Below are 23,848 nucleotides of genomic sequence, written 5' to 3'. Positions count from 1 at the left end.
GATTATGTAGTGCTGGAAGATAGTACTAGGGACATTGTGCTGGTGTATCATTTTACCATAGCCATAAGGGCCAAAGGATGCTGGAAACTGAAATCTTGAAGAGCTAAGAGATTGACTCCATAGATAATAAAATGAAATGGTAAATGCTTCTCTTATCAGTTATTTTTCACTTTGTGTTAATAAATCTCTGGGATGGTATTTCATGTAAAATCACTGGATCCTTCAGGATCCAGTGTCTTCCTTAAACTGGAAGCATCTATGCCATGAACAAAGCAAGCAGGTGAGATTCTCAGGTGTGCTTGCACCTGCAGCACACAGGGCGTTTCCCAGAGCGTGTGCCCAGGGAGAGATGGGGTCCTCGGCAGGGACAGGCACACCCTTACAGACACAGGGTTTCACAGGGCCTGGAAATTATGTTCAGTTTTATCTTATGCATATCCTATTTCTTCCTTTCTGAGAGATTGCAGGGGACTGTGTTGAGCAAGTGCTGCTCTCCCCAGTGGGTAAGCTCGCTGTATTGCCACAGGGCTCTGGCAATTGCCACTGCGCTGTGTCCCTTTGTCACCACGTCATGCACAGTTAATGAGGGGTTATAGCTCATGTGCTTGCACAGTCCAGCAGTCCAGCTTCAGTTCTCTTTTTCCTTCAGCACAAACAAGGGCTGAAATTCTCCCCAGCAGAAGGGCATGGCCAAGGACTAGATGAGTGCAAGCTGTCCAAAGTTCAAATGAGATTAGCTCAAGATCACTGTGGTCAGTGAAAGCAAAGGCTGCAGTTGTACTCCTTGCATAAATTGAGATCTTTGTCTGTATTGGTTATCAAAATCCTTCTGCTGGGATCTTGCTGAAATCACAATTGCCCTAAATCACCATACAGCTGCAGTGACCTCTGATGGCTTTTCTCTCTAATGCCACCCTGGTGACGTTGGTATCTCTGAACTGCTGGTGGGGACTGAGAAGACCACAGCAGCCTACTTGGGAGAGCTGCAGTACCTTGCTCATGTATTTGGAAAGCAGGCTGTGCTTGTCTCCATAGAATTTATTATAATCCCACCACTCTTTTCCTCTAGTTCAGCTGTGTCAGTGTGAGTTTTGGGAGAAGCCCCTATGTTGAACCCCCTGTTGTTTGGCCCCATTTCCCCCCTGTGCTGTTAGAAAAATCTGCTGGAAACAAATCTGATTAACACAGCGGAGAAAATAGTTCAGCTGTAAAATATTGAAGATTGCCACTAGTGCAGGGAAGTTGTGTGCAGAAGATGAAATGCCTTTTTAAAGGTTTGTGGACTAATATGAGCTACAGTTCATGGTCTTTGCTGGCTGTTTGTAGGTTCCTAGGTGCTGAGCTAGCAAAATTGTTCATGGAGTGGGGAACACACTTTTTATTTTCAGAGCACCTTTCTGAGTGGCTTAGTGACAGCACAAAGATACCATGGTGCATGATATGTGCATGACACAGCAGGAGGTACCACAAAGTCCTGGTCCTGCACCAAAATCCATCTGGATGACTGCAGGTACTCATGGCAGAGGGATAAGGTGCTGTGGGCTTGGGGATCTCCCAGTGGCCTTGGGGTTCAAAAACTGCAAAGAGGGCAAATCAAAAATAGCCTATACCTTGCTGAACCTTCAGGAACTCCATGTCTTAAAAGAGGGGTTTGGAGAGTGCCTGGATTGTGGCTCTTGGAGGAAACAAGTAGTGTTTAGACTTCACGTTTTATGTTTTCTCACTGCTGTTTGTTTCCTGAGTGGGATTTGCTCCTTTTTATAGGTGTTAACACCGTGCCCAAATGAGCTCTGGGAGGAGCCTGACTTAAGGCAGATCACCCTGAATTTGAGACAGGTGCCTCATCTGAATATGTATACAGTGTGTTTCATGTGAATATATATACAGTGAAAAGCTAGGAATGGAAAGGTTCTCTTAGTTCCTCCAGATGATGCTTTGATTCTAAAGCACATCTGTATCATGCTATAGGCTAGAACAGGGGGAAGAGAAAAATCACTCATTTTTCTGTAAATGGAGAAGCAATGATTATGATGATCTGGTCTGAGAGAAACCACTCTGCAGCCTCCATAGTTTGTGCTGCCTTTTAGACAACTTCACTCTTCAGTGAAGGCACTGGGGGCATTTTGAAGCTGTGCCTGGTTCCCCTTGCCTGTAGACATGACAGAGAAAGAGAACAACTTAGAGAAGAGAGAGAAAAGGGCACAGCCTTTTGGTGAGGACAGGGAAACGATTTAATGTGTTTGTGACACCAAATGAACCTTGTGTAGATTAGCCTCTTCCTCAGAGTGATATACCCTGGAGGGTGGAGGAAATGGTAACAGGTAGAGATGTGGTGGAAGGAGTGAGAACTACCTGCAGATGTGGCATCTAAATAAATCCAAAGACAACACAACTATTTTTAGCAGAAGTGCAAACAGTGATAGATGCCATGGGGCTTCTGTCACTAAAATTTGTCTATAAGCAACATATTCATATTTAAACAAGTCAGCTTTGCACATTGAAATGAGCAAACACTGTCTCTGTGCTTGTTTGTTGTGCAGAAGCCATCAGCTTTCACTCTTTATCCCTTCACCATGGTGGTGATGCAGAGCCAATGATGATGGATCATCTGTCTAGCTTATCTGCAAGGCCACAAAACATTTATATCTTTTATGGCATGATAGGCTGTTCTCATGCAGCAGTGGAAAATAGAAATTTGGGGCTGCCCTTGCAAAAGCACCATCGCCTGCACAGCACTGCCATTCTGGTAAGCTCACTTGGCACAGTTTGTACAGCTAAGTACATCCACTGTGAAACCTAACACTGGGATGCACATGAATAAAGTCACACAAAATCAGGAGAGGAGCAAGCATCAGAGAAGCTTTTGAACGTAGGGGGCAAACCAGCAAGGATGGAGTTGCAGCAGTGTCTCTCCTGCTTAGAGGGGGCCTCTGTCACCTCTGGTATAAGGCCTCCAGCTCACACCAGCATTATACTTGGCCAATTATCTTATTTAGGTATCTCGTATATATTTAGGTCTTGAAAAAGGTCAGCCACAGAGCATGTCTGGGCAGGGGTTTTTGAAGCTGTAGAGCTGGAAGCTTTTCTCCTAGCATTGTTAGAAAATAATTGCTTGTGAATGTCCAGGGATTTGAATCTACATGTCGGAGCTCTGAAAAGGAGGGCAGGAAGGTTTAAAACATTATTGAAACAGTTGCTGCTGATGTTACACTCAGTGCAGATGCTGAGCAGGGAGCAGGTGGAGCCATCAGTGGGCATGGCTGCTGCCCCTCACCTGCCTTGGTACCCTTGCACTGGGATTCTGCCTCCTGGGCAGCACCTCTTGTGACTGTCTTCAGCACAAACACCTCCTCTGCCCAAGGCTCACACAAGCTGGTACATTTTTATTAGAAGTGCAGTGAGGCAGGGATCATCCCTCTTGGCTGGGCTGTTCTCACCTAAGTATATCTGCTATTTTTCCATTTAAAATTATTTTTGACCTTTGTTTTTTGTTTCCTGCTACTTGCAATTTTTTTCTTAGGCTTTTCTTTCTCTTCTGAATATCTCTCTTTCTCCATTACTATGTTTCTTTCAATTTAGCTGTCTTCTTCCCCAGTTCCATGATAAATCATGGAACTTTTTTTACAGCCCCCACTCGTTCCTCTAGTCTTTGGCTTGTAAGTGCTGCTAGCTGTGGAAAGTTCTTCCCTAAATGTTGTAAGGCCCAGATGTTACTAAATGTGAGCCTTTCCATCTAAAAGCCTGTCAGTTACCTGCCACAGCTCACAGCTTGATTTCTCAGTATGACCAAACTAGGTAGGTCTCTGAATGCAAGCCCTGAGTATTTTGCAAGGAAGATTGCCCCAGTGCATGGTATTAGATCAGTCCTTAATGAGGTGCCTGTTCTTTTCTCAGCTCTGTTCCAGATATTCCCTGTGACCCTGGCCAAGTCACTTTATCTCTCTTTGTCTCTGCTTCCATTCATAAAATGGACATAATTGCACTTCTGAAGCTCATGTGGAATTGCGACGATGAATTCCTCCTGCTTGCTTTGCCTTTACCTCATCCCTTTTGTGTGCACAATTGTCAGAGGGGATAAAACGCCACGGAATCAGGGTTAGCTGTAGTTAGCACAAAGCTCCAAGCAGCTGGCCCAGCCACTGGCCATATCCCAATAGCGCTGACAGCAGAGAGCCAGATTTGTTACTGCAGGCTTGTGTGCTTTCAGGAGCTTCCTATGCTCTCTCTGAATAGCAAAAAGAGACATTTCCAAGGCAGGGTGCCCAGGAGTGCACAGTGGTTGCTGCAGGACAAAGGGATAAAATGGCTCCCTTTGAGGGCTAGCTCCACAGGATCCTTAGCAGAAAACATGGGGTCTTAGAAGAACCAGAAGGCGAGGGAGGGAGGCAAGGTGAACGCTCCATTTGTAAAACTCATTCTGGTTTTCTTCCCTGCTGTCCATCCTCTTTCCCTTACCCTCCCTCGTTTAGTTCTGTGACAATAATAAAATAAAGGAATGCAAGGTAAAGGTAGCCTTAAGGCTCTCATTTTTACCAAGTAATCCTAACAGCACTTTCTCTCATCCACCTGCCTTTGAATGCAAATATCATTTAATTATTGTGATGTTGCAAATGAAGGTGCCCACACACAAATTCAATATGGAATGCCAATTAAACACACACCAAAAGCAAGTGGTGTTTTTGGATTTGTTATCTGATTTATTGCCATTTACCTCACATGCCTCAGAGAGCACCACCTGAGTCAGGAGCAGAGAATCAGCCCTTTGTGCACAAAGCTTGCTCTTAAATCTACACTTCACAATATAGCAGTGACATAAAACGTCTGTTTTTAAAATACAGCTGGGAGTGTAATTTTGAAGCATTCTCTCCATCTCAGGCAAGGAACACAAGGGAGGTATGACTTTTGGTAGACAGATACATATCTCCAAAAGCAAGCACTGCATGCAATACAATTCACATACATAACATATGTCAAAAGGCCTTCAATGAGAATCCAAACTAGGCAGGGAAGAAAACCTAGCTTGCAAGCAGTTTAAATATGTTGGCCAGGTCAAGTAAGAAGATCTGCAAGTTTAGGCTTCAGTAGTTGGGGGCACACCTGCCTGCCAGGTAATAATTGAGGGTGGGGTGTTCCAATTTTTGGTTACTTCCTAGTACTGGATTTTTCAGTTCCAGTCAGTCAGCCTTGCATTTTGAGGTGAGCAGCACAGTGCCAGGGAGGCATCCTGCCTTGCTGTGCAGTCTGGACACATTTATCATGTTTTCCTACTCTCCCGGCCTGTGAAGTCCTTCTTTGAATAGCGTGCACTGCTCACCATGCAAGCAGCTCATTATCCCAGGCACTTCAAGACTAATTTATAGGACATTTGGCTAATTTGCATAAGCCATCCAGTACACAGAACATGTCTCCACAATAAAGTAATATGCCAAAATCAGGATTTATGTGAAAACATGAATATTGGGGGGGGACAGGAAGACACACACACAACAACATTTTTAAGAAGCTGTTGTTAGCACCAATCTTTACATGAATACCCCTGACAAAAAGTCACAGAATCCTGCCTCTCCACCTACTGTATGTGAAGCTCCCATATAATTTTCTGCTTTGAATCTTCCTCATCTTTTTAATAAGTAAGATGGGTTTTGATCCTTAAAACAGCCTTGAAATATGAATACTTGGCGCTGTTGGCTTTGTCTAAAAACGAAACAAAATCCCCCAAACTGAATCCAAATCGAGGGCTGCACATTCAGCTATCACTGCGAGGAGCCTCACGCATCCGCTGCTCTGATTATTACCTTGACACTAGAAACAGGAGGACTTGTAATCCTTGAAACAGCTGACATCTGAAGCACTGATTCTTCCTGTGCTTTGAGTTAGTCACTCCTTGATCTCTGTGCCTGGCATGCAAGCCTGGCTTTCACTGAAACCTGACCTCGTGGTCCCTTCTTCTGCAGCCCTGTTTGTCTTCTGCCATTCAGAAATGTGCAGCTTCTGTCCTCAGGACTCTGAATTAGAGCTGCACAGGTCAAAGGAGCAAACAGGAGACTTGTCATTATTGGATCCAATGCCTGCCCTTGATTTAGGTGTCCTTGCATTGGTTTTTTATTTTTTAATAACAATTACTAAATAAGAACGTTGCAAGGTATTTTTTAAGCAAACTTTTCCTCTCCAAGGTGACACTGGCTTTCCGTGATCTCTAATGCATGACTGCTTCACCTACAGTACAGATGTTTTTGCTCCCTTCTTTGCAAAGCCAGCCTGGGATTTGAAAGTCAAGTTGGTTTCTTTCTTCTCTCCCTAATATGTCTTCTGCCATTATGAGGCCTCTGAAGAGCACATTAAGTCCATATTTACCCCTGTGCAATCTAATTAAGTTACAGAATAACTGTGCAGGTGTAACAGAGATTTCAGTTTGAAGGCAGCTTTGCTCCACTTACTATAATTGAAGGAACTGTTTGGCCAGCAGCGTTTCTATTAGTAGTAATGCTATTTGAAAAGGAAATAACTTAGTTTTGGGCTGAATTTGTAGGAATACCAGCTAGAATTGGGTAAGTGAATGCATATATATCTGCTTACTTGCAAATAGAGCATAATTGGAGCTGGAAATCACACGTATAATAAACATGTAATCCTGATGCCATTGCTACAAATTAATTTCCCACAGCAGAGCTATGGTTTCAAGCACCTATTTCAGTGCTCGATTGTTTTGGAGGTTTCAGCAGTGTTGGTTATTCATTTTGGTGCATCACATGTAGTTCCAGTTAGGTGAAACCTGCTGGGTATTTAATGTCTTGTTCAGCTTGAACTAGAAGCAAATAGAAGGAAATAATGTGTTGAGGAAGACAAGCACTAGATAAAGATTTTTTTTTTTCTGTTCTAGAGTCTGTTACCCTGTTACATGTGTTATCCTAGTCTTTGAGATTAGTATTTTTTAATCAGACTGTATTACAGGTTACATGGAACTGACAGCATTATCTTGAACATAATGATAATGTTCAATAAGAAAAATATATGCAGTTTTTCATTTCACTGTCTTCCAATTTGAATCAGTTTTTGCTATTCTAAGATATAAAAAGCACATTTTTTCCTCTGGGGATTTACAGTTTCTCTTAGTGTTTTGATTACTTGTGAATAATTTGATTAAAAACCCCAGTGGTGTACAGCATCTAGGTTGGATTTGGTTTTTGACTGATCCCTAGTAGCAGAAGTTACTGTATACAACAAAAACATTTGTAATGCTGTCAGACAGGAGCAATCTCTCTTCTGCAACTTGACTCAAATTTGTTATGTGTATAGCTCCGTGAAGTTCACTAGATGTAAATACAGATTAATTATTTAAAAAGTAATAGGAATGAATGAGCTCCAAACATGTAACATTTAATTATTTAAAGCCTGTAATGGAATTTCAACCCTCGTGCATACCTCAGATCTCTCGCTGTGCTTGGACAAGTGCCTGAGGTTAACTGGCATGTCCCCACCTCGTAGTCACATCCCCCTCCTATAGCACAGGGTGATAAATGTGCCTGGTACATGTGAAGACCAGCCAATATTCTCAGTCATGTCTAATAGTAAATACACGATACTTCACTCCATCTTCCTTTCCCCGCTACTGTGCTGCATCCTGCCATAAGCCATTCCACACACCATTCCATATAACAGGATGTGTATGAATGTGCAATGGTACTGAGCCACAGAGAACCAAATTCTAAAGTCAGAGTGTGATTTCTGATCTCAAAGGGTGGAAAGAGCCTCGCAGAGATGCTGCACTTTGGTTGTTTGATGGTGGTGGATCAAGGCACCAGCTCTGTGTGAGTGACTGTACTGGACGTTGTAACACATGTGACAGGACCTGATTCCCATTTCAAAACCTTATGCTCCAAGCAGGTTAGTCAGATCTGGGAAAGCCTTCTCCTGGTTTTAAAAGGAGGATCAAAGATACATACTGAAAATAAAGAACATGGGAGCCTCCCAGCTTTAGAGACTTGCTTGGTCTCCCTTCATTGCTCTGACAATGGATGGACAGAGAGTTCTGCTGGGACCAGTTCAGAGCTTTAAGCAGGTTCCTGCTGTGATCCAGACTCCTGAGATGCCTACCTCTATTCACAGACCTGAGCTGGGCAATCAAAGTTAATATTTAAAATTGTGCTGTTGGAGTATTTCACTTTTCCTTGTCCAAAGTTACTGAGCAGTTTTGTCTTTGCAGAGAATGATTAATGCCAACCTGGCAAGTCCTATCTCAGTGCTGTAGCTATGTAACCTTCCTTCTCCTACTTCTCTAAGTCAGTGGATGAGGAGCACTTGACCCAGGATAGGTGTTAAAATAAATGTAAAGGAAAGCTCTTTAAAGAAAAACAAACACTCCAGTTGCATTAAACAAATGCACAGTTAGGAGTCTCTGTATGAGATGGCTGCAGGTCTTCATTTGCCAGCCAGATCTCAGCTGGTCTGATGAGGAATATTTTGAGTGGTGCTCTACCCTGTGAAATTGTTGTCTGAAGTAGTTTGTGGGAAGACCTAGGGGAGGAAAAAGGCTGGAGAAAGCAAGACAGAGATGGTCTTCTTTAAGGAGGAATCTAAAGAGAAAAGCATTCTTGAGAGCTTTGCAGGGTGATGGTTTAAATATGTTGATTTCTTTTGTCCTGGTGTGCTGTTTCCACATAGCTGCTTTGTCATGCATGTCATGCAAGGAGAAAATCATCTGCATGGTCTTGTAACTATGAAAGGCTTTGGCATGATGCATTTACATAATAGAATCTGTGCAGTCGCAGTGTGCATCTTGCACCCAGGCAAGGAAGGAGTGCCATCTACAGTAACACAATGCACTGCTAAAGGGTCCTCTGTGATTGTGTTCTTTACTGAGCAGTGCATCTGATGCCTTCTGCTGTAATGTACCCTCCTTGGTGATAAATTAATCCTTTGTGCCAAATTCAACTCTCAGTTACATGATTCAAATTGAAAAAACAACACTGGCTTCAGTGGAGTTATCCCAGATTGATCCCAGGATTACTAAGAATAGATTTGATTTTTGTAAATTGCTTAGTGACAGGTATGTTCTAGTGCTAAACACTTTCTAAACAGAGGGATAAGTAAGACCTTTTCATCTGAATAGGAAAGGTCATTTTTTCACTTCCATGCCTTAGAAAGAAAGAGGTATCAATCAGCATGAAGAAGATACATTTTGCATTTCTTGAGATCCAGCAAATGTTTTGGGCCTGAGAAAAGCATCATAGTGGGCAAGCAGGGTGTGTGTAGGGCTGGCACTCCCTCCCTCAGGTGTTGCACGTGAGTAAAGCTGGTTGCTGCCCATCACCCTCACAGGCCTTGGCTCCTGTCAAAGGAAGCCTGGCTTCTCTGCAGGAATGTTCTTGGTTAAACAAGAGAGGCATTAGCAGAAGAAGACGACAAGGAAGTTTTCACACACATTAGTTCACCATATGTTTGGCTCTAGGCTGCAGTTTCAGACCTTTGTAACTCCTCATTTATTATTTTCAAGGTTAAAATCCTGAAAAAAACGTGGTTTCAGATATCTAGGGACCATAATATTCATGGCAAATCCTACCTACCATAAACAGAATAATATTTTTATTCTCCTCTCCTCTCCTCTCCTCTCCTCTCCTCTCCTCTCCTCTCCTCTCCTCTCCTCTCCTCTCCTCTCCTCTCCTCTCCTCTCCTCTCCTCTCCTCTCCTCTCCTCTCCTCTCCTCTCCTCTCCTCTCCTCTCCTCTCCTCTCCTCTCCTCTCCTCTCCTCTCCTCTCCTCTCCTCTCCTCTTTTTCCCTGTTTGAAGGATGTGCAGACTGTTACAATCCCCGTCTCTTCTATTCCCTGGCCATTATTTCATTCTTCCTTGCTCCATATGGGAGTGACCAAGAGTAATTCTAACAGTTGCTCAGAATAAGCCTCTCTCCACTGGTGATTTTGTGCTAATTAGGAGGGGGAAGGGGAGCTGGGTCTGTACCAATGGGCTCTGGGTTTGAGCCAGGATCAGTGCCTTGCAGCAAGAGAAAGTGGAGGACTCAGAATGTTTCCTCTGTGTGCGGCAGAGCAATTTCCCTTACTTGGCTTCATCTTCTTCAGCCCCCAACTCCAGAGGAAATGGGAAAATGAATTCCACTCTCCGTGCCCAATCTGCAAGAGATGTGACATGTCTCAGTCCTGGACTGAAACTGATGTGACACATGTTTCCCTGATCCAGGCAGATTTTGGATCTGGCCCAGGGCTGTTCTAATCACATGTGGTTTCCAGAGAGAGGGGCTGCTTTTTAAACTGAGCATACTCTGGGACGCAGGGTGGTGTGTACCATTACCAGCAGTGAAACCAGCAGTGCTCAAAGTGGGAATCACGTACATTCAAATCTCCAACAGTTCTGTAGCCTAAAACCCAGCAACGCCTCTCTTGGGAAGTTTTGCAGGTTTTTTTCATCCATTTTTACTAATGGTCAAGTCAGTCTTTCCCTAACATTGTTTTTTCAAGTCAGTGGCTGATGCAGTCCCTCTAGGATTTGTATATGTTTGGGAAGGTGGGAAAACATGCAGGGAATCTGTGTCAGGCAGACTGTGAGACCCAGCCAGTTCTGCTGCAGCCCATGCTGTGGTTATGTATATGTTACAGCACCTAGTGTACTGGGTACTGGCCTGTAAAAATTATTGCATGATAAAGATTACCATGTAATAATAAAAATTGAAGATCCCTGAGCTATATTGATGGGGGAAAAGAAACACACACACACACACACACACACACACACACACACACACACACACTCACACACTTTTTTTTTTCAAAGCACCCAGACACTTGAATTCTATAAGCTTCTTGCTTGTACAGGCGTAAATCAGAAGCAACAGCACACCAGTCAGAGAGAGTTACATCACTGTAAAATAGCAGTAGGTGTGAGGGAGAAATTGGACTTAGAACCCTTCATTACAGGTAAATAAAGATTTCCCAAGGTTTCAGATTGCCTTCCTGCTTCCTATTCTATGGACTAATGAAATTTCAAATCTGGATTACAGTGCTATTCTCTAGACCCAGTAATATTACATTTAACTCTGAGTGATTTAATGACTGTTCAGTGGTGATTTTGGTTTCAGGTGAAGTGGTATTGGCCTCCAGCAATGCCTTAGGCTAAAAGCATCATATGTTAGCAAAAAACATTAACTTGCCCCTCAAACCTCCTCATTATTACACTTACAGTTCTGTCAACCAATCTGTGAGCAACTGGAGTAGTAACAGAGGAGGTTTTATTGTTATTTTTGTATTCTCTTGAATATTAAAAAGAAAATATACTGAGAAAAAATACATATATTATTAGATATAAATTCTAGCCAGATGGGTAATTTTCCACCTCACAATGTCTGCCCTATTACCAGAATAAAGTTTTGATCAGAAAACAAGAGGAGCAAACATGTTTATTCAGATACTGAAGAAAAAAGTGAATTAATTAGAGAATGTAAATCTTCATCTAGCTTCTGAAGTCATCTGCAGACTTAGTTGCACGAGTTTCCTAAGGATGCAATTTGGAAAGATTTTGGTCAATCAGTGAGATACTGATTGAGCCTAGTAAAGTGCCCTGTTCATTTTTGCTCTTAAGCTTTTCTCTGCTTAAGAGCATCTGTATTTCTTAAAATAATTTGATAGAAGAATTTGCAGTGTCAGTTGCTCCCTTTCTTTTCCCAGTTGCTGGGACTGGATGCAGGGAATACTGCAATGCCTAGTTCATACAGGCTCTCTTTCTCACTGCACTTGTTGGCAGCTGCTCTGCAGAAGAAACCTTCTGTGGCTGATGTTTAGTGCAGCTCTTGAAGGGAGCAGCCCCTGTGTAGGAGTGAGGAGTTCCTGGCATGGCAGAACTGCTGGCCCTGTTGTCAAGCCTGGGCACTCATGGGACTCTGCAGCTTGTCTGCCCCAAGGATGGAGAAGCTGCTCTGCTGCCTCCTGTAGCTGAACATGTGGTAATATAGATTATAGACAAAGTTCTCCAAGGACATGGAGGAGAATGTCCTCCTGAGGAAAGAAATGCATTTCCACTCTTTGAGGAAGAGGAAAGAGGGTATTTCCTAGAGTAACCTTCCACTGCTGCCCCAAAGAGACAACAGGGCTGGACATTCTGAGGAAGTATTTCTAAGCCCCAGAAATGTTTTTCAGATGCTAGCTTTAATTTTTTTCTTATGACTTCCTGAATATTCAAAGCCAACATTTCTTGTCCTGTTCTCAAGGTGTTTGCAATGCTTCCCTGCTGCTGATACTTTGCACAGCCCTAGTGACAGCAGTTTGATGAAGTTAATTTGTGTCCTCTTTAGAAGAAGCGAAGCTCCCGCTGGGGCACTAACAGCTTAAGGATCATAAAGCAGAACGTCTTGTTGTGGAAAGGCATAGACTGTAGTTCACCAAGACTCCCAGCTTCACCTACTCAATGTAATTCTTGTTTCTGGCTGCTGAGTTGTTTCCCACCATCATCTCAGGAGCAGGGATTTGGGAATGCACATCTTGAGAGGTGTTGGCCTGGAAATCAAGTGTTGAACATCAAGGAGACCAATGCCTACATAATCCAAATCAAACTGCTTGAGTGGCCAGCAGATGTTTGCACCACTGCTCTGCCAAGCTGGCTTCTCATGCTTACCCATGAGCTAAGGGCCATGAGGAGCATGGTGGAGACACTCAGTTGACTCCACAGATCCCTCAAATAATGCTCACAAGGAAGATGGCTACAGACACAGATGAATGGTCTCCTGCCAGACTAGGTTAAGTCTGGAAGAGGAACTGTTTCTTGGCCTTTTTGTGTGATGAGGCTTGATGGATGTTCAGGATCTGAGTGTAGGACTTGATGGCTTGAGGTGTGGTTTGCTCTGCCCCACAGACTGTTGCATGCTCAAAGGCGAATGCACTTGGTGTGGGATGAGGTTTCCCAGGCATGGGAAACCCATGGCATGCCCTTTTGGAAAGGGCATTCAGACTGAGGTGTTCTTTAGATGTTTCTGAAATGTGAGTCTTGGTGAGACAGACTGTCTGACCTACTGAAGGCATTTAACCCCCAGCTCTCTCTCCTGTTCTTACCCTCCATTTATCTTATGCATCACATCAATTTTGTTTAGGACTTCTGTCACTGATGCAGTGGTGGACTTAGCCAGTACTGAAACAGGCATGTGGACATGCTCTTCAATCCACTCTTGTATAGTACCCCTGTAAAAACCTTACATTAAAGATTTTAGATTTGAATGCTGTTATTGTCCCATTCTGTGCTATTTTAGCCAGGAACATTTCTGGGGAGAAGAACTTCCCTCTTGGCCAGCCCCACCTCACACTACATTCATCTTCCTTGAAGTTTCACCCACCATATTTTGGGCTTCACCAGTGGTTTTAGATCCAAAGTTCCTTCCGTGGTTTCAAAGCCTCAGACTGAAGGTGAAAACACAGAGCTCAGCTGTTTATGTACAAAATCAAATATGTAGCCACTCTGATGAAACAAGACCCAACCTGGATTTCTACTGGGCATTAGCATAACTCACATTCGTTCTTTTTGACTGGGAACATTAAAAAGCCCCCCAACACAAAGGAACCCAAGGGCTTTGAAAAGCCCTATGTTTTAAATACCACAGATGACAACTGCAATGATTCAAAAAATGGAATCAATTTATCATTAGCCATTAATTACCAAATAACTCTATTTTCTCCTTATGCTTCATGTAGCTTAGACTTTTGCATAATTAGGATGAAAAATGGAGACAGAGTGAGTCTTGCATTTAAATGACATAAAGTCAGTATTCACTCAGAAAACTGGTAAAGATTTTTGAAAGGACAAGACATTTAGGAAGGTAATATCAGGGAAAGAAAAAACAATCAGGCAGGCAAGCTTTGGTATCTTTTTAACAGAGAGAAACTTGTCACAGGACAGTTTTAAGTTGTAGGCAACTGCAGTGTTCTGTTTTGTCAACTGTTTTTACACAAAGCTCCAAACATTGTAAAAATCTGTTTTTCTTCACACCTAGCATTGCTATGAGCTATATTGTAACCACATTCACAGTGTGTTAGAGCCTGCCTCGGGGTTCCTTCGCAGCAGGTTTCAGCTGGAATGATTCTTTTTGTTTTTTATAATAATCACTCCATTCAAATGGAACAATCAGTATAAAAAAATTATCACAAGCCATCTTGGATAGAAAAATCTTGCCACAAGAAACATGCTGAATGTTTTACAATAAGACATCAAAAATGGTGATCGAGGCTGAATAACTGCTTAGAGCCACACTTAGGATTATGCCTGTTACAGTATTGTTTGACATTTGCTAGTGAAAGAGCATCAGTTCCCAGTCATGACAGCTGAGGAAGGGACTTAGTCATAGTTGTCTTCCAAGCAGACACTGTGAGCTGCCCTCCCGCTTCAGGGACAGTCTGCATGCCTGCTGGGGACCCCCAGACAGAGCCCCCAGCCCCATGGGCCAGCACGTGGCAGCTGCAGTGCTGGACAAGCAGACCTTGCACACCATGCTCAGGCACTGGCTGTGCCCCAGGCTAGCTGGTCCATCTCAGGAGGAAGCCTGAGCGTGGGCATTTTGGAGGGGGATCAAGTAGCAAAATGTGGGACACACTGGTGAGCGACAGCAGCTTCTGGCAAGGCTGCACCCACTCTATCTCTTGGCACTGGGTGCTGGCAGCTGAATACCTTTTGTGATAACTCAATTAGCTGTGAAAAAAGCACAACAGCATTAGGATATTATGCTGATTATTGCTTACTGCTCAAAGGAGTTTGTCATTTTCCATCATCTGTGGGTGGAACGCATTACCCCTCTCTTCCTCACTCTGACCCCATTCTTCTCAGCATAGCCGTGTCCTGCTGCAGATCTTCACCTGCCCATCTTCTCAACTGGCACAGCAGTGTGCCTACCTTGCTCTGCTTCATATTTGTCTTTTTCTGAGTCAGGAAATGCTAAAAGGGAACTTTAACGCCTTGGATCAAATCCTTGTGTCAAACAAATCGGTGTGTGTGCTAAGAACTGAGTGGTGCCCTCAGAGCCCAGTGGGGACTTTGGCTCCTGAGGGGCTGTTCCATGGCAGGTTACCCTCAGAAGGTGAGCAGAAGAGGAGGTGAAGATTGATTCAGACCCAGACTGATGTTTGCAGGAAGTCTCAGTCTGACCCAGAGCTCCACTGGGGCCACAGCTTCTCTGTGCTCACAAGTGTTGGATACATTAATGCTTGAGGTACAGCTCTGGCCCCAAAGTTTCTCTGTTCTTAATTAGGCAACAGACTGCAGAAACAGGGCCATTTGCAGGATTAGCATTGCAGGTGGGATCTATGAGGGAATTACCTTTTAGATTACCTGCTCTGAAGATAAGTCTTGTTAATGGATAAATGGAGAAAAGAAGGGAGGGTGAAGATAGTCACCTTGCCCAATAAGCTTGGGGAGCTGTTGAGGACAGCAGAGAGAGGTTTCATACTCCTTTAGAGACAGTTAGGTACATAGTCCTGGAGGACACACAGATCTACGTTTCTTTCCTTCTGATTGACTGAATTTTCCCCTAGTGTCCTGCCAGGAGTGCTCACAGCCTTGCAAGGGAGCCTGGGTCTCAAGGTGCCTTGGTGTCCCTGCTGTGGTGGCTGCTGGGTGTTCTGCAAGGGATGTGACTGAGCTTTGTATTAGAACACTAGTTGTGACTCATTTGGCTGTGTACTAGAAACCTCTGTATGTGTATTTCTAGCCACTTCCTAATTTCTAGATTTTTGCCGTGTCCAATGTCTGGCAGACTTCAAAAAACTTGATCCCTTGCTGAAAAACATACGGCTGGTATGTCAGGTTCTCACTGGGCTGCAAGGCAGGAGGGTGTGCCAGGGAGAGGCATTGTGTCCTCACCTTGTGGCTTTTGGGATGGGGTGGGAGCCTCTGCCTCCATGCCTCACACACCCTGTCTGGATGGCAGTATTGGAAACTTCAGGGAACTTCCCAGACCCTTCCAGGACCAGTCTGGGCTAAAAGGAAAGACAACCAGGGCCAGAACAGGATATAGGAAATGTGCAGTGGTGTTCATGAAGTCAGAACATATGCCTGAACGTATATAAAGAGACAGCACTTGGATACCACAGTGAGAAAAGGAAGTAGGAACTACTCAACAAAGTCGAATACATGGAGTTTATGCCAAGAAGTGAGTCTTTGATAATCTTCAGCATCTGTTCAGCATCCTTGATAAAAGCCTGGTCGTCAGATGTGATTCAGCCCTCCCTCATGCAAGGCAGACCCCAGTGGCATTGTCCTGTGCAAGGAGAGGAGCTTTGTCAGTCACCCTCTGGTTCTGGAGAAGATGAAAAAGGCATTTCTTTGCCCTAGTGACCACTTCCTGTCCTCTTGCTTAGCTTTGCCATGGAGCTGGTAATCGTCCAAAGCATTGTGTAGGAGGCACAGGGTCTCTTTCATCACAGCAGGGTTTTTTCCATTGACACTTTTTCCTAGTTTCTCTAGGGCTGATGTAAATACCACTGCAAACAGGTTTTGCCAAGTGTATTTCTTAATGAAGTAGCGTCTGATACTACATTATTCTTCAAAGGTTAGTGGAGGCCTACACCAAAGTGTGAACTTTGTGCCTGCATTTGACAGCCAGTTGAATTGAGTATTAATTACCTGGTGCCTGAAGTCCAAGTGCAGCCCTTTTAGGCACAGCAGGACCCTGTGTTGTGCCTGCGAGGCAGCCTCGTAGCCATGCCTGGACTCCACTTTGGATGTTTCTATCAAAATAAAGATATGGGTGCCAACAGGAATGGCTTTATTCCCGCTCTCTGTGTTAGAGACATCTGAGCATTACAGGATCCCTCAGTCCTGGCTTCCTCGGTGTTCCCATATCAGGCACAAGTTGTGTTTCTGCTGATGCAGTGTCTTCTGAGTTGTCTCCTGGTGTAGATTGCCGTGTGTTTCACAGGAAAGAGGATAAACGATACCGAGTCATTGAGCTTATAAGTAGCACACTGGCAACCCGCCACCAAAATATAAATACATTAAATGTACTGAAGGAATGTTCATTCTGTTGTTTAGCCTTGGATATGCCCCAGTTAGGTAAATTTAATCTTCTTGAGGGTTGTTGTGTTACAGCTGAATGAGATAGGCCATTATCTTATTACTGATCTTTCTGTCATTCAGGATTCATGTTCTGGCGTTCATAGTGTGAAGTGTGCTTGCCCCAGGGCGGTCCTAGAAGTGTTTTCCAAGGGAGATGAAGGTGCATAGAGGATCTGTTAGCATCTTGCAAGTTTTGACCCTCTATCTTGGAAATGTTCATGCTCATTGTCAGTGATGCCACTTCTGGTCCAACCTCCTGTTGGTAGAAATGCACGAAATGGTGGCTTTGCCTGTGTTTGCTAGGAAATGTCTGTAACTCAGTCTCACAGCATTTATTTTTTTCCTGTGTATTTCTTCTGCAGCTCCTTCCAAAATCACTGTCTGTGCCTCTGCTGCTGCTGAGGTTAGGAACAAAGCTCTTGATGACTCTGGGGTGAGCAGGGGCCAGTGTTAAGCAACAGACCCAAAGCTGATGGACTGCATTAAAGAGGAGTCTCTTCGTTGTTTCCCACTGGTGCTGGGTCAGGCCCTCCAAATGTGATCCTACAGCATTAATGCTTGTGACTAATCCCACTGAAACCCAGGGAGCTGCTCCCATGTGTAAGCACTACCAAATCCAGTGTGCAGTGTTAACAAGCACTCTGCAAGAGTTTAGCTCTTCTCATGGTTGTACAATGAAGGGAAGGGATGAGGCAGGAAAAGGGAAGGAAAGGGAATACATGAGCAGAGAAATTCTGAGCTGGTTGTGGAGAGCAGTGATGTTCTGTACAGAATGCAAGTACTTAAAAAAATAAGACATCAGCTGTGTGTTCTATAGATAAGAAAATGTTGTTTTATTGAATGGAGAGATATATATGTTTCACCTATCACATCTGAACTAATCAGTGTAGGCTTTTAGAAGAAATCTGTAATTACTCTGAACATGTCATTAGTTAGATGTAAAATGAATGATATTGCTCCATTTTATTACCTCTAGTGAAATAGCCATTTGTATCATAAATTCATTGACCTCATCGTAAATGATCAATTCTGCAAGACAGACTTGATTCATTAATTCCTAAGTGACATTTTTTTCTCCTCCAGTAATTTTCCTCGTTGTTGTAGAGACTGTTTTTCTGCCTTTTTGTATGGTATTGTGAGGCATCATATTACCTGCGCATTACCTGCATATGGGTCCCACATTTTTATACCTTTTATCTTAACTAAGCAGCACAGACTGATTGCTTATGTAAATAAAAAGAATGAGAGAAAAACAAAATAAAATTATGAAATACGTGAATGTAGAAGATGGATAGTTTTCACTGATGTTGTAGCTTCAACACTTTGAGATATTGCATGGAATCAATGAGATAATTATTGAATATTTGGTCTACGCAGGGTATTCAAAGGAACAGATTTGCTGCCTTTAATTTCTCTGGCTTTAATTAATTTTATCTAGTGATAAAATATACAGAAGGGTCTGTGATCAATATGTGAGTGAGGCAGGAGTGCTTCAGAGTTTCTTCTTCTTCAGTGAATTATTGAAAACTGGAGAAATCAGTAGAGAATTTGTAAGGAGGATTTCTAAATATTTTACCAAGGAAGAGAAAATATTTGTTTAGCCAGGAGAGACACAGGAGCCCACTGGAGATAAACAAATCAATATAGCAATAATACAGTGAAGTGTTTCAGTGAATTTTTCAAATCCTAACTAATAAAATTAAATTATTAGAAAAGATGCCACAATTTTTTGTGGGGATGTATTTCTCTTTCAGTCCCTTTAATTAAGGTCACGGATGGGGCTCTTCCTAGAGGAGGCTGGGCTTACTCTCTCGTATTTCTCAGGTGCTTCTTTGGCAGTGGGCTTACAAGGTCGTTTGCTTCCTTGTCCCAAAGGAAAGGCGAGTCTTCACTGCAGCTGCGCCTGAAGTCCTGCTCCATCCCTCACTGCAGACACCTCTGAGGCCACTGTCCTCCTTGTCTTTCCACTGCAAATAGATGGTGATGGGCCAGGATGGGCTTCATCCTGCCCCTGCCTGCCTCAGGAGCTGTCTGGGAGCTCCTAGCACCAATTTGTACACCTGCAGAACATGGGGAGACCCTCTGCATCCTTGCCAGCCCTGGGGGCAAGAGCATGCTCTGCAAGCAGCAGGAGGAGTGTGGTGGAGTGCATCCTGATTCCATACATGCAAAATAGATAGCATTTTGTGGCTACAGCAGTGAGCTCTTGCTCAGAAATTACTTTAAGGTAAATTCATCAGCTCCACTGAGTTAAGTAGTATCCTATTACCTCATGGTGTAGACTCACAAATTCCCCTTTTGTCTGCTTTGAAAACAGTGGCAAGCCAGAAGATTTCAGGAGGTTGATTATAGGATGGTTCCATCATGTGTGCTGACTTGCCAGGTGGGTGGCAAGACCCACACCCATGCCAAATATGCAGGATGGTTTGGTGCCCACTGCCCAAGAGTTTGCACTATTTGCAGCACAAGCTCCAAGGCCGTCTGTGATGGCCACTGAGCCTTCCTGTGGGGAGCAGACAGAGGGCTGTTACCTGATAAAATCCAGGAGCTGTTGGAAGTGGGATTGCCCCCTCTGCCCTGCTTGCTGCACTCCCGTTTTCCCATCTGCCCCACGCTTGGGGGGATGCATGCACCATGGCACTGCAGGCATTTATCTCAACAGTTCTGTGCATTTGACAGCCTTTCTGTCCGCATATTTTAGGGTGTGACACCATCACTGTGTGTTCAATGCAGGGCTGGACTTGCTTGCACCAGGAAATTTCCTTTTTTGCAATGGGGCACCATGCTGGAAATACATCCTTGCTGATGCCACTTGCACCGAGCAACACCAGCACCTCCTCTGCTTTATCTCGTGGGACACAGTGTCTGTATGCTCAAGCTAAAAATCCGGGTCCCGCATTCCTAAACTTCAGGGCTGACTTAGGAGTTTCTATTTCTCAATTGATTATTCAGCTTGATTTAAATGTTGGGATAAAAGAAAGGGAGTGTGTGCATGTGTGTGTGAATGGCGAGGGGAGCAGGAGGGAAACAAACAGCAACCTGACAGGATAGCCAAAAAATCAAGGAGTTAAATGGGCTAATAGCCATAGCATATAGTGTGTGTGTGTGTGTGTGTGTGTGTGTATGTGTATGTGTCTATATACATTAAAGATACATTACTGAAAACTCAAGAATGTCGCCACTGTTTATATTAAAGGAAAGCTGAGAGTTAAATGAGATGGGTAATCAGATGCCCAGCATATGTTGTTTTGAATTGTTTATATGGCCAATAGTTATTAAAATTAATTATCCTTTTAATGCAGTCTTTTCACAATCATGCCTTCTTTGGGGTTTTTAGTGTATTTTTTTCCTTTGTACAAAAGATAGAGTAATTTCAAAACAAGTTAACATGGGCTATTTGGAAAAGGCAGAACAAACAATACCAGGATATATTATGACATGGTCATAGGCTCAACATGCTGATAGAAAGCACCAAAAATCTCTGTCAGTGGAGTATTTTGAGAAGTAATGTAAATGACAAAAATGGGGGGGTTTTGTGTGTGTAAAATTCTGTCAAAAAAGTGAGGCACTGAAAAATCTGACATCTGTTTATCTGTTTATAGCTATGGCAAGATTACTCATATTAATTCTTGTTTAAAATGCCATATGAAGGAAAGGCATTTGTGCAAACAAGAGTCATATTTGAATTGTAGATCATGTCTTCACCATCTGTGAGAGCTGTTGGTGTTGCAAAATTAATGTGTTAATGAAATCACAATAATTTCTCTGAAGTAATGGATTCTGAAGCCTAGAATGACTATTTTTTGAACTTTGGTGTCTAGTGGTTTACAACTGGGAAAACCTTTCACAGCTTAATTAGTTCTGCAGCATTATTTAAAAAAAAATTGGCTGTGCCTTCACCACACCAACAGCAACACAAAAAAGGATTAAATGGAAAGCAGAGAAACAAAACAAAATTGAGCTTGCAATGCAAACTTTTTGCCGTAGTATTTGAGAAGTTGCTAAACAGGTCCTTGCTTGCCAAGAAGTTTTACTCAAAGTGACTTGTACACAAGAGTGGGCAAACAGCTCAGAAAATAATTCCAGCTTGCTGAAACATCACAAATTGGGACTATTCGAACCTTACACAAATATCCTGACTTTTTCCAAGTTTCTCCTTGGAACGAAGGGCAAAGAATCAATGATGCTTTTTGCTTTGTGATGCCATTTTGAAATACCACACTCTTTCCAACTTATTATTTGATACCCTTAGTAGAATACTAAATGTTACTGTGGGCTGCAGTTTAGCAGAAAATGGTTTGCATTCATTTCCAGCAATTTTCTGAGTCCTTTTCCAGTTCTCACACTCCTTGTGTAGTATGGCATCTCAGATGGCACAGGCGTGCTTAGATTACCACCAAGGAGTAATCACAGCCATACTCATATGGACTCTGCATACTTACATATGCGTGTTATAACAGTTTATGCCAGCTGAGGATTCTTCTCTGTGCTATGGATTTAAGGCATATAATGCATGGTATAAGGTAGAACTGAGATCATGGGAGCCAGAAAAGTGAGTGGCATACAATTCATTAATATGTTGGAGGGAAAAAAAAGGTGCAGTTTTCACAAATGTAACTTCTCTTTTTTCCTGTTAGAAAAATAATGTATTTAGCAACTGAAAAATTACTTTAAAAATAACACTATGAAGAGAAGATTGCTTTTCTTACCTGATTTGATTTTATTACTGTGTTGTAGGTATGTGACTGGTGTAAGCACATAAGACACACAAAAGAGTATCTGGATTTTGGGGACGGGGAAAGAAGGCTTCAGTTCTGCAGTGCAAAATGTCTCAATCAGTACAAAATGGACATTTTCTACAAAGAGACACAGGCCAATCTTCCAGCTGGACTGTGCAGTACATTACATCCTCCAGTTGAAAATAAAGCAGAAGGCACTGGGGTGCAGCTGCTGACTCCAGATTCTTGGAATATACCGCTAGCAGATGCTCGGAGAAAAGCCCCATCCCCAGCGTCTGCAGCTGGCCAAATTCAAGGCCCTGGACCATCAGCGTCTACCACTGCCTCTCCGTCTGACACTGCCAACTGCTCTGTCACTAAAATCCCCACGCCAGTTCCCAAACCTATTCCCATCAGTGAGAATCCAAATATTCCACCAGTTTCTGTCCAGCCACCTGCTAGCATTGTGCCTCCAATTGGTGTCCCACCTCGCAGTCCTCCCATGGTGATGACAAACCGTGGGCCAGTTCCTCTGCCCATATTCATGGAACAGCAAATTATGCAGCAAATCCGTCCACCGTTTATTCGTGGGCCGCCTCACCATGCCTCAAATCCTAACAGCCCTCTGTCAAATCCAATGATTCCTGGAATTGGTCCCCCACCAGGAGGCCCCAGAAATATGGGTCCCACCTCTAGTCCCATGCACAGGCCAATGCTTTCCCCCCATATCCATCCCCCCACAACACCTACCATGCCTGGAAATCCTCCCGGCTTGTTGCCACCTCCCCCTCCCGGAGCTCCTTTGCCCAGTCTTCCCTTCCCCCCGGTCAGCATGATGCCAAATGGTCCTATGCCTATGCCACAGATGATGAACTTTGGATTGCCATCCCTTGCCCCCCTGGTGCCACCCCCAACTCTACTAGTGCCATATCCTGTCATTGTCCCTTTGCCCGTTCCCATCCCCATTCCCATCCCCATCCCTCACATCAATGACTCCAAGCCCCCCAATGGCTTCTCCAGCAATGGTGAAAGCTTCATTCCGAGTACCTCCAGCGAGACGCCTGGGGCAAAGCCAACCAATAGCTCTTCATCCCCTCGAGAGTCAAAGCAAGGATCATCCAAATCCTCTGACTCATCACCGAGCTGCTCAGGCCAGTCCCTTAATCAAGCTAAAGTGCTTCAGGAGCACAGTAAAAATGAAGTTGTTGATTTGACTGTCAGACCTAGTAGTCCAGTGAACAGTAAATTTGGTTTCCCCAGTGTGCTACAGGGTCCACAGGATGGTGTGATAGACCTAACAGTAGGCCACCGGTCTAGGCTGCACAATGTCATCCACAGGGCTCTGCACACCCAAGTGAAAGTTGAACGTGAACCTAACAGTGTTGTAAATTTGGCTTTTGGTAGCTCAGACAAAAGGAACTGCAGTGACTGCAGGGACAACTGCAGCCCAGTTGACTCAAAAACGTTACCCTGCAGTGACGGAGCTCACTGCTGTCCCGTCTCCTTGGCCTCTGGCACGCCAGGACTGGAAGCTGGCGCAGCGGTGTGCAACGTCATTGTGAATGGCACAAAGAGCACAGAGGGTTCCAAGAACCCGGAGCCGCCCCAGGAGCCGAAGAAGCCGCAGCCCCCGGAGGAGCTGGCGGTGAGCGAGCTGGAGTCTGTTAAGGAGAACAACTGTGCTTCAAACTGCCACCTGGAGGGAGATGCTGGCAAGAAGACTGGGGAAGAGCCCCTGGCTGGGGGAGACAAACAGGACCCGAACCTTAACAATCCAGCAGATGAGGACCATGCATATGCTTTGAGGATGCTGCCCAAGACAGGTTGCGTGATCCAGCCTGTGCCAAAACCAGCAGAAAAGACTGCTATTGCACCATGCATTATCTCAACGCCAATACTCAGCACAGGGCCAGAGGATCTGGAGCCACCATTGAAAAGGAGGTGTCTCCGAATTCGAAATCAGAATAAGTAAAGGTTTGTGTAATCACTACTGCCTTCTGTGTGAATAGAATTCAATATTATCGGGTATGAGGTCAAACTCATGTGGATGTGGCCTTTATGAAACAAAAATATACAAATTCCAATTTATAAGCA

At 43.8% G+C, this 23,848-nt stretch overlaps 1 protein-coding gene across 2 annotated transcripts in view; it reads left to right on the top strand.

The window, feature by feature from the left end:
- SOBP (sine oculis binding protein homolog) overlaps positions 1-23,848 on the top strand; it is a 113,594-nt gene that overhangs the window by 75,498 nt on the left and 14,248 nt on the right. For both annotated transcript variants that reach the window (XM_014887874.2, XM_088161940.1), the window contains one exon: positions 21,774-23,728. In XM_014887874.2, the coding sequence (XP_014743360.1) occupies positions 21,774-23,726 (1,953 nt within the window). In that variant the 3' untranslated portion in view covers positions 23,727-23,728. The remainder of the gene's footprint in view (positions 1-21,773; positions 23,729-23,848) is intronic.

This window comes from Sturnus vulgaris, chromosome 3, assembly GCF_052056855.1.
Source record: "Sturnus vulgaris isolate bStuVul1 chromosome 3, bStuVul1.hap1, whole genome shotgun sequence".
NCBI classification, from domain to species: domain Eukaryota; kingdom Metazoa; phylum Chordata; class Aves; order Passeriformes; family Sturnidae; genus Sturnus; species Sturnus vulgaris.
This window is presented reverse-complemented; position numbering and strand designations above follow the sequence as displayed.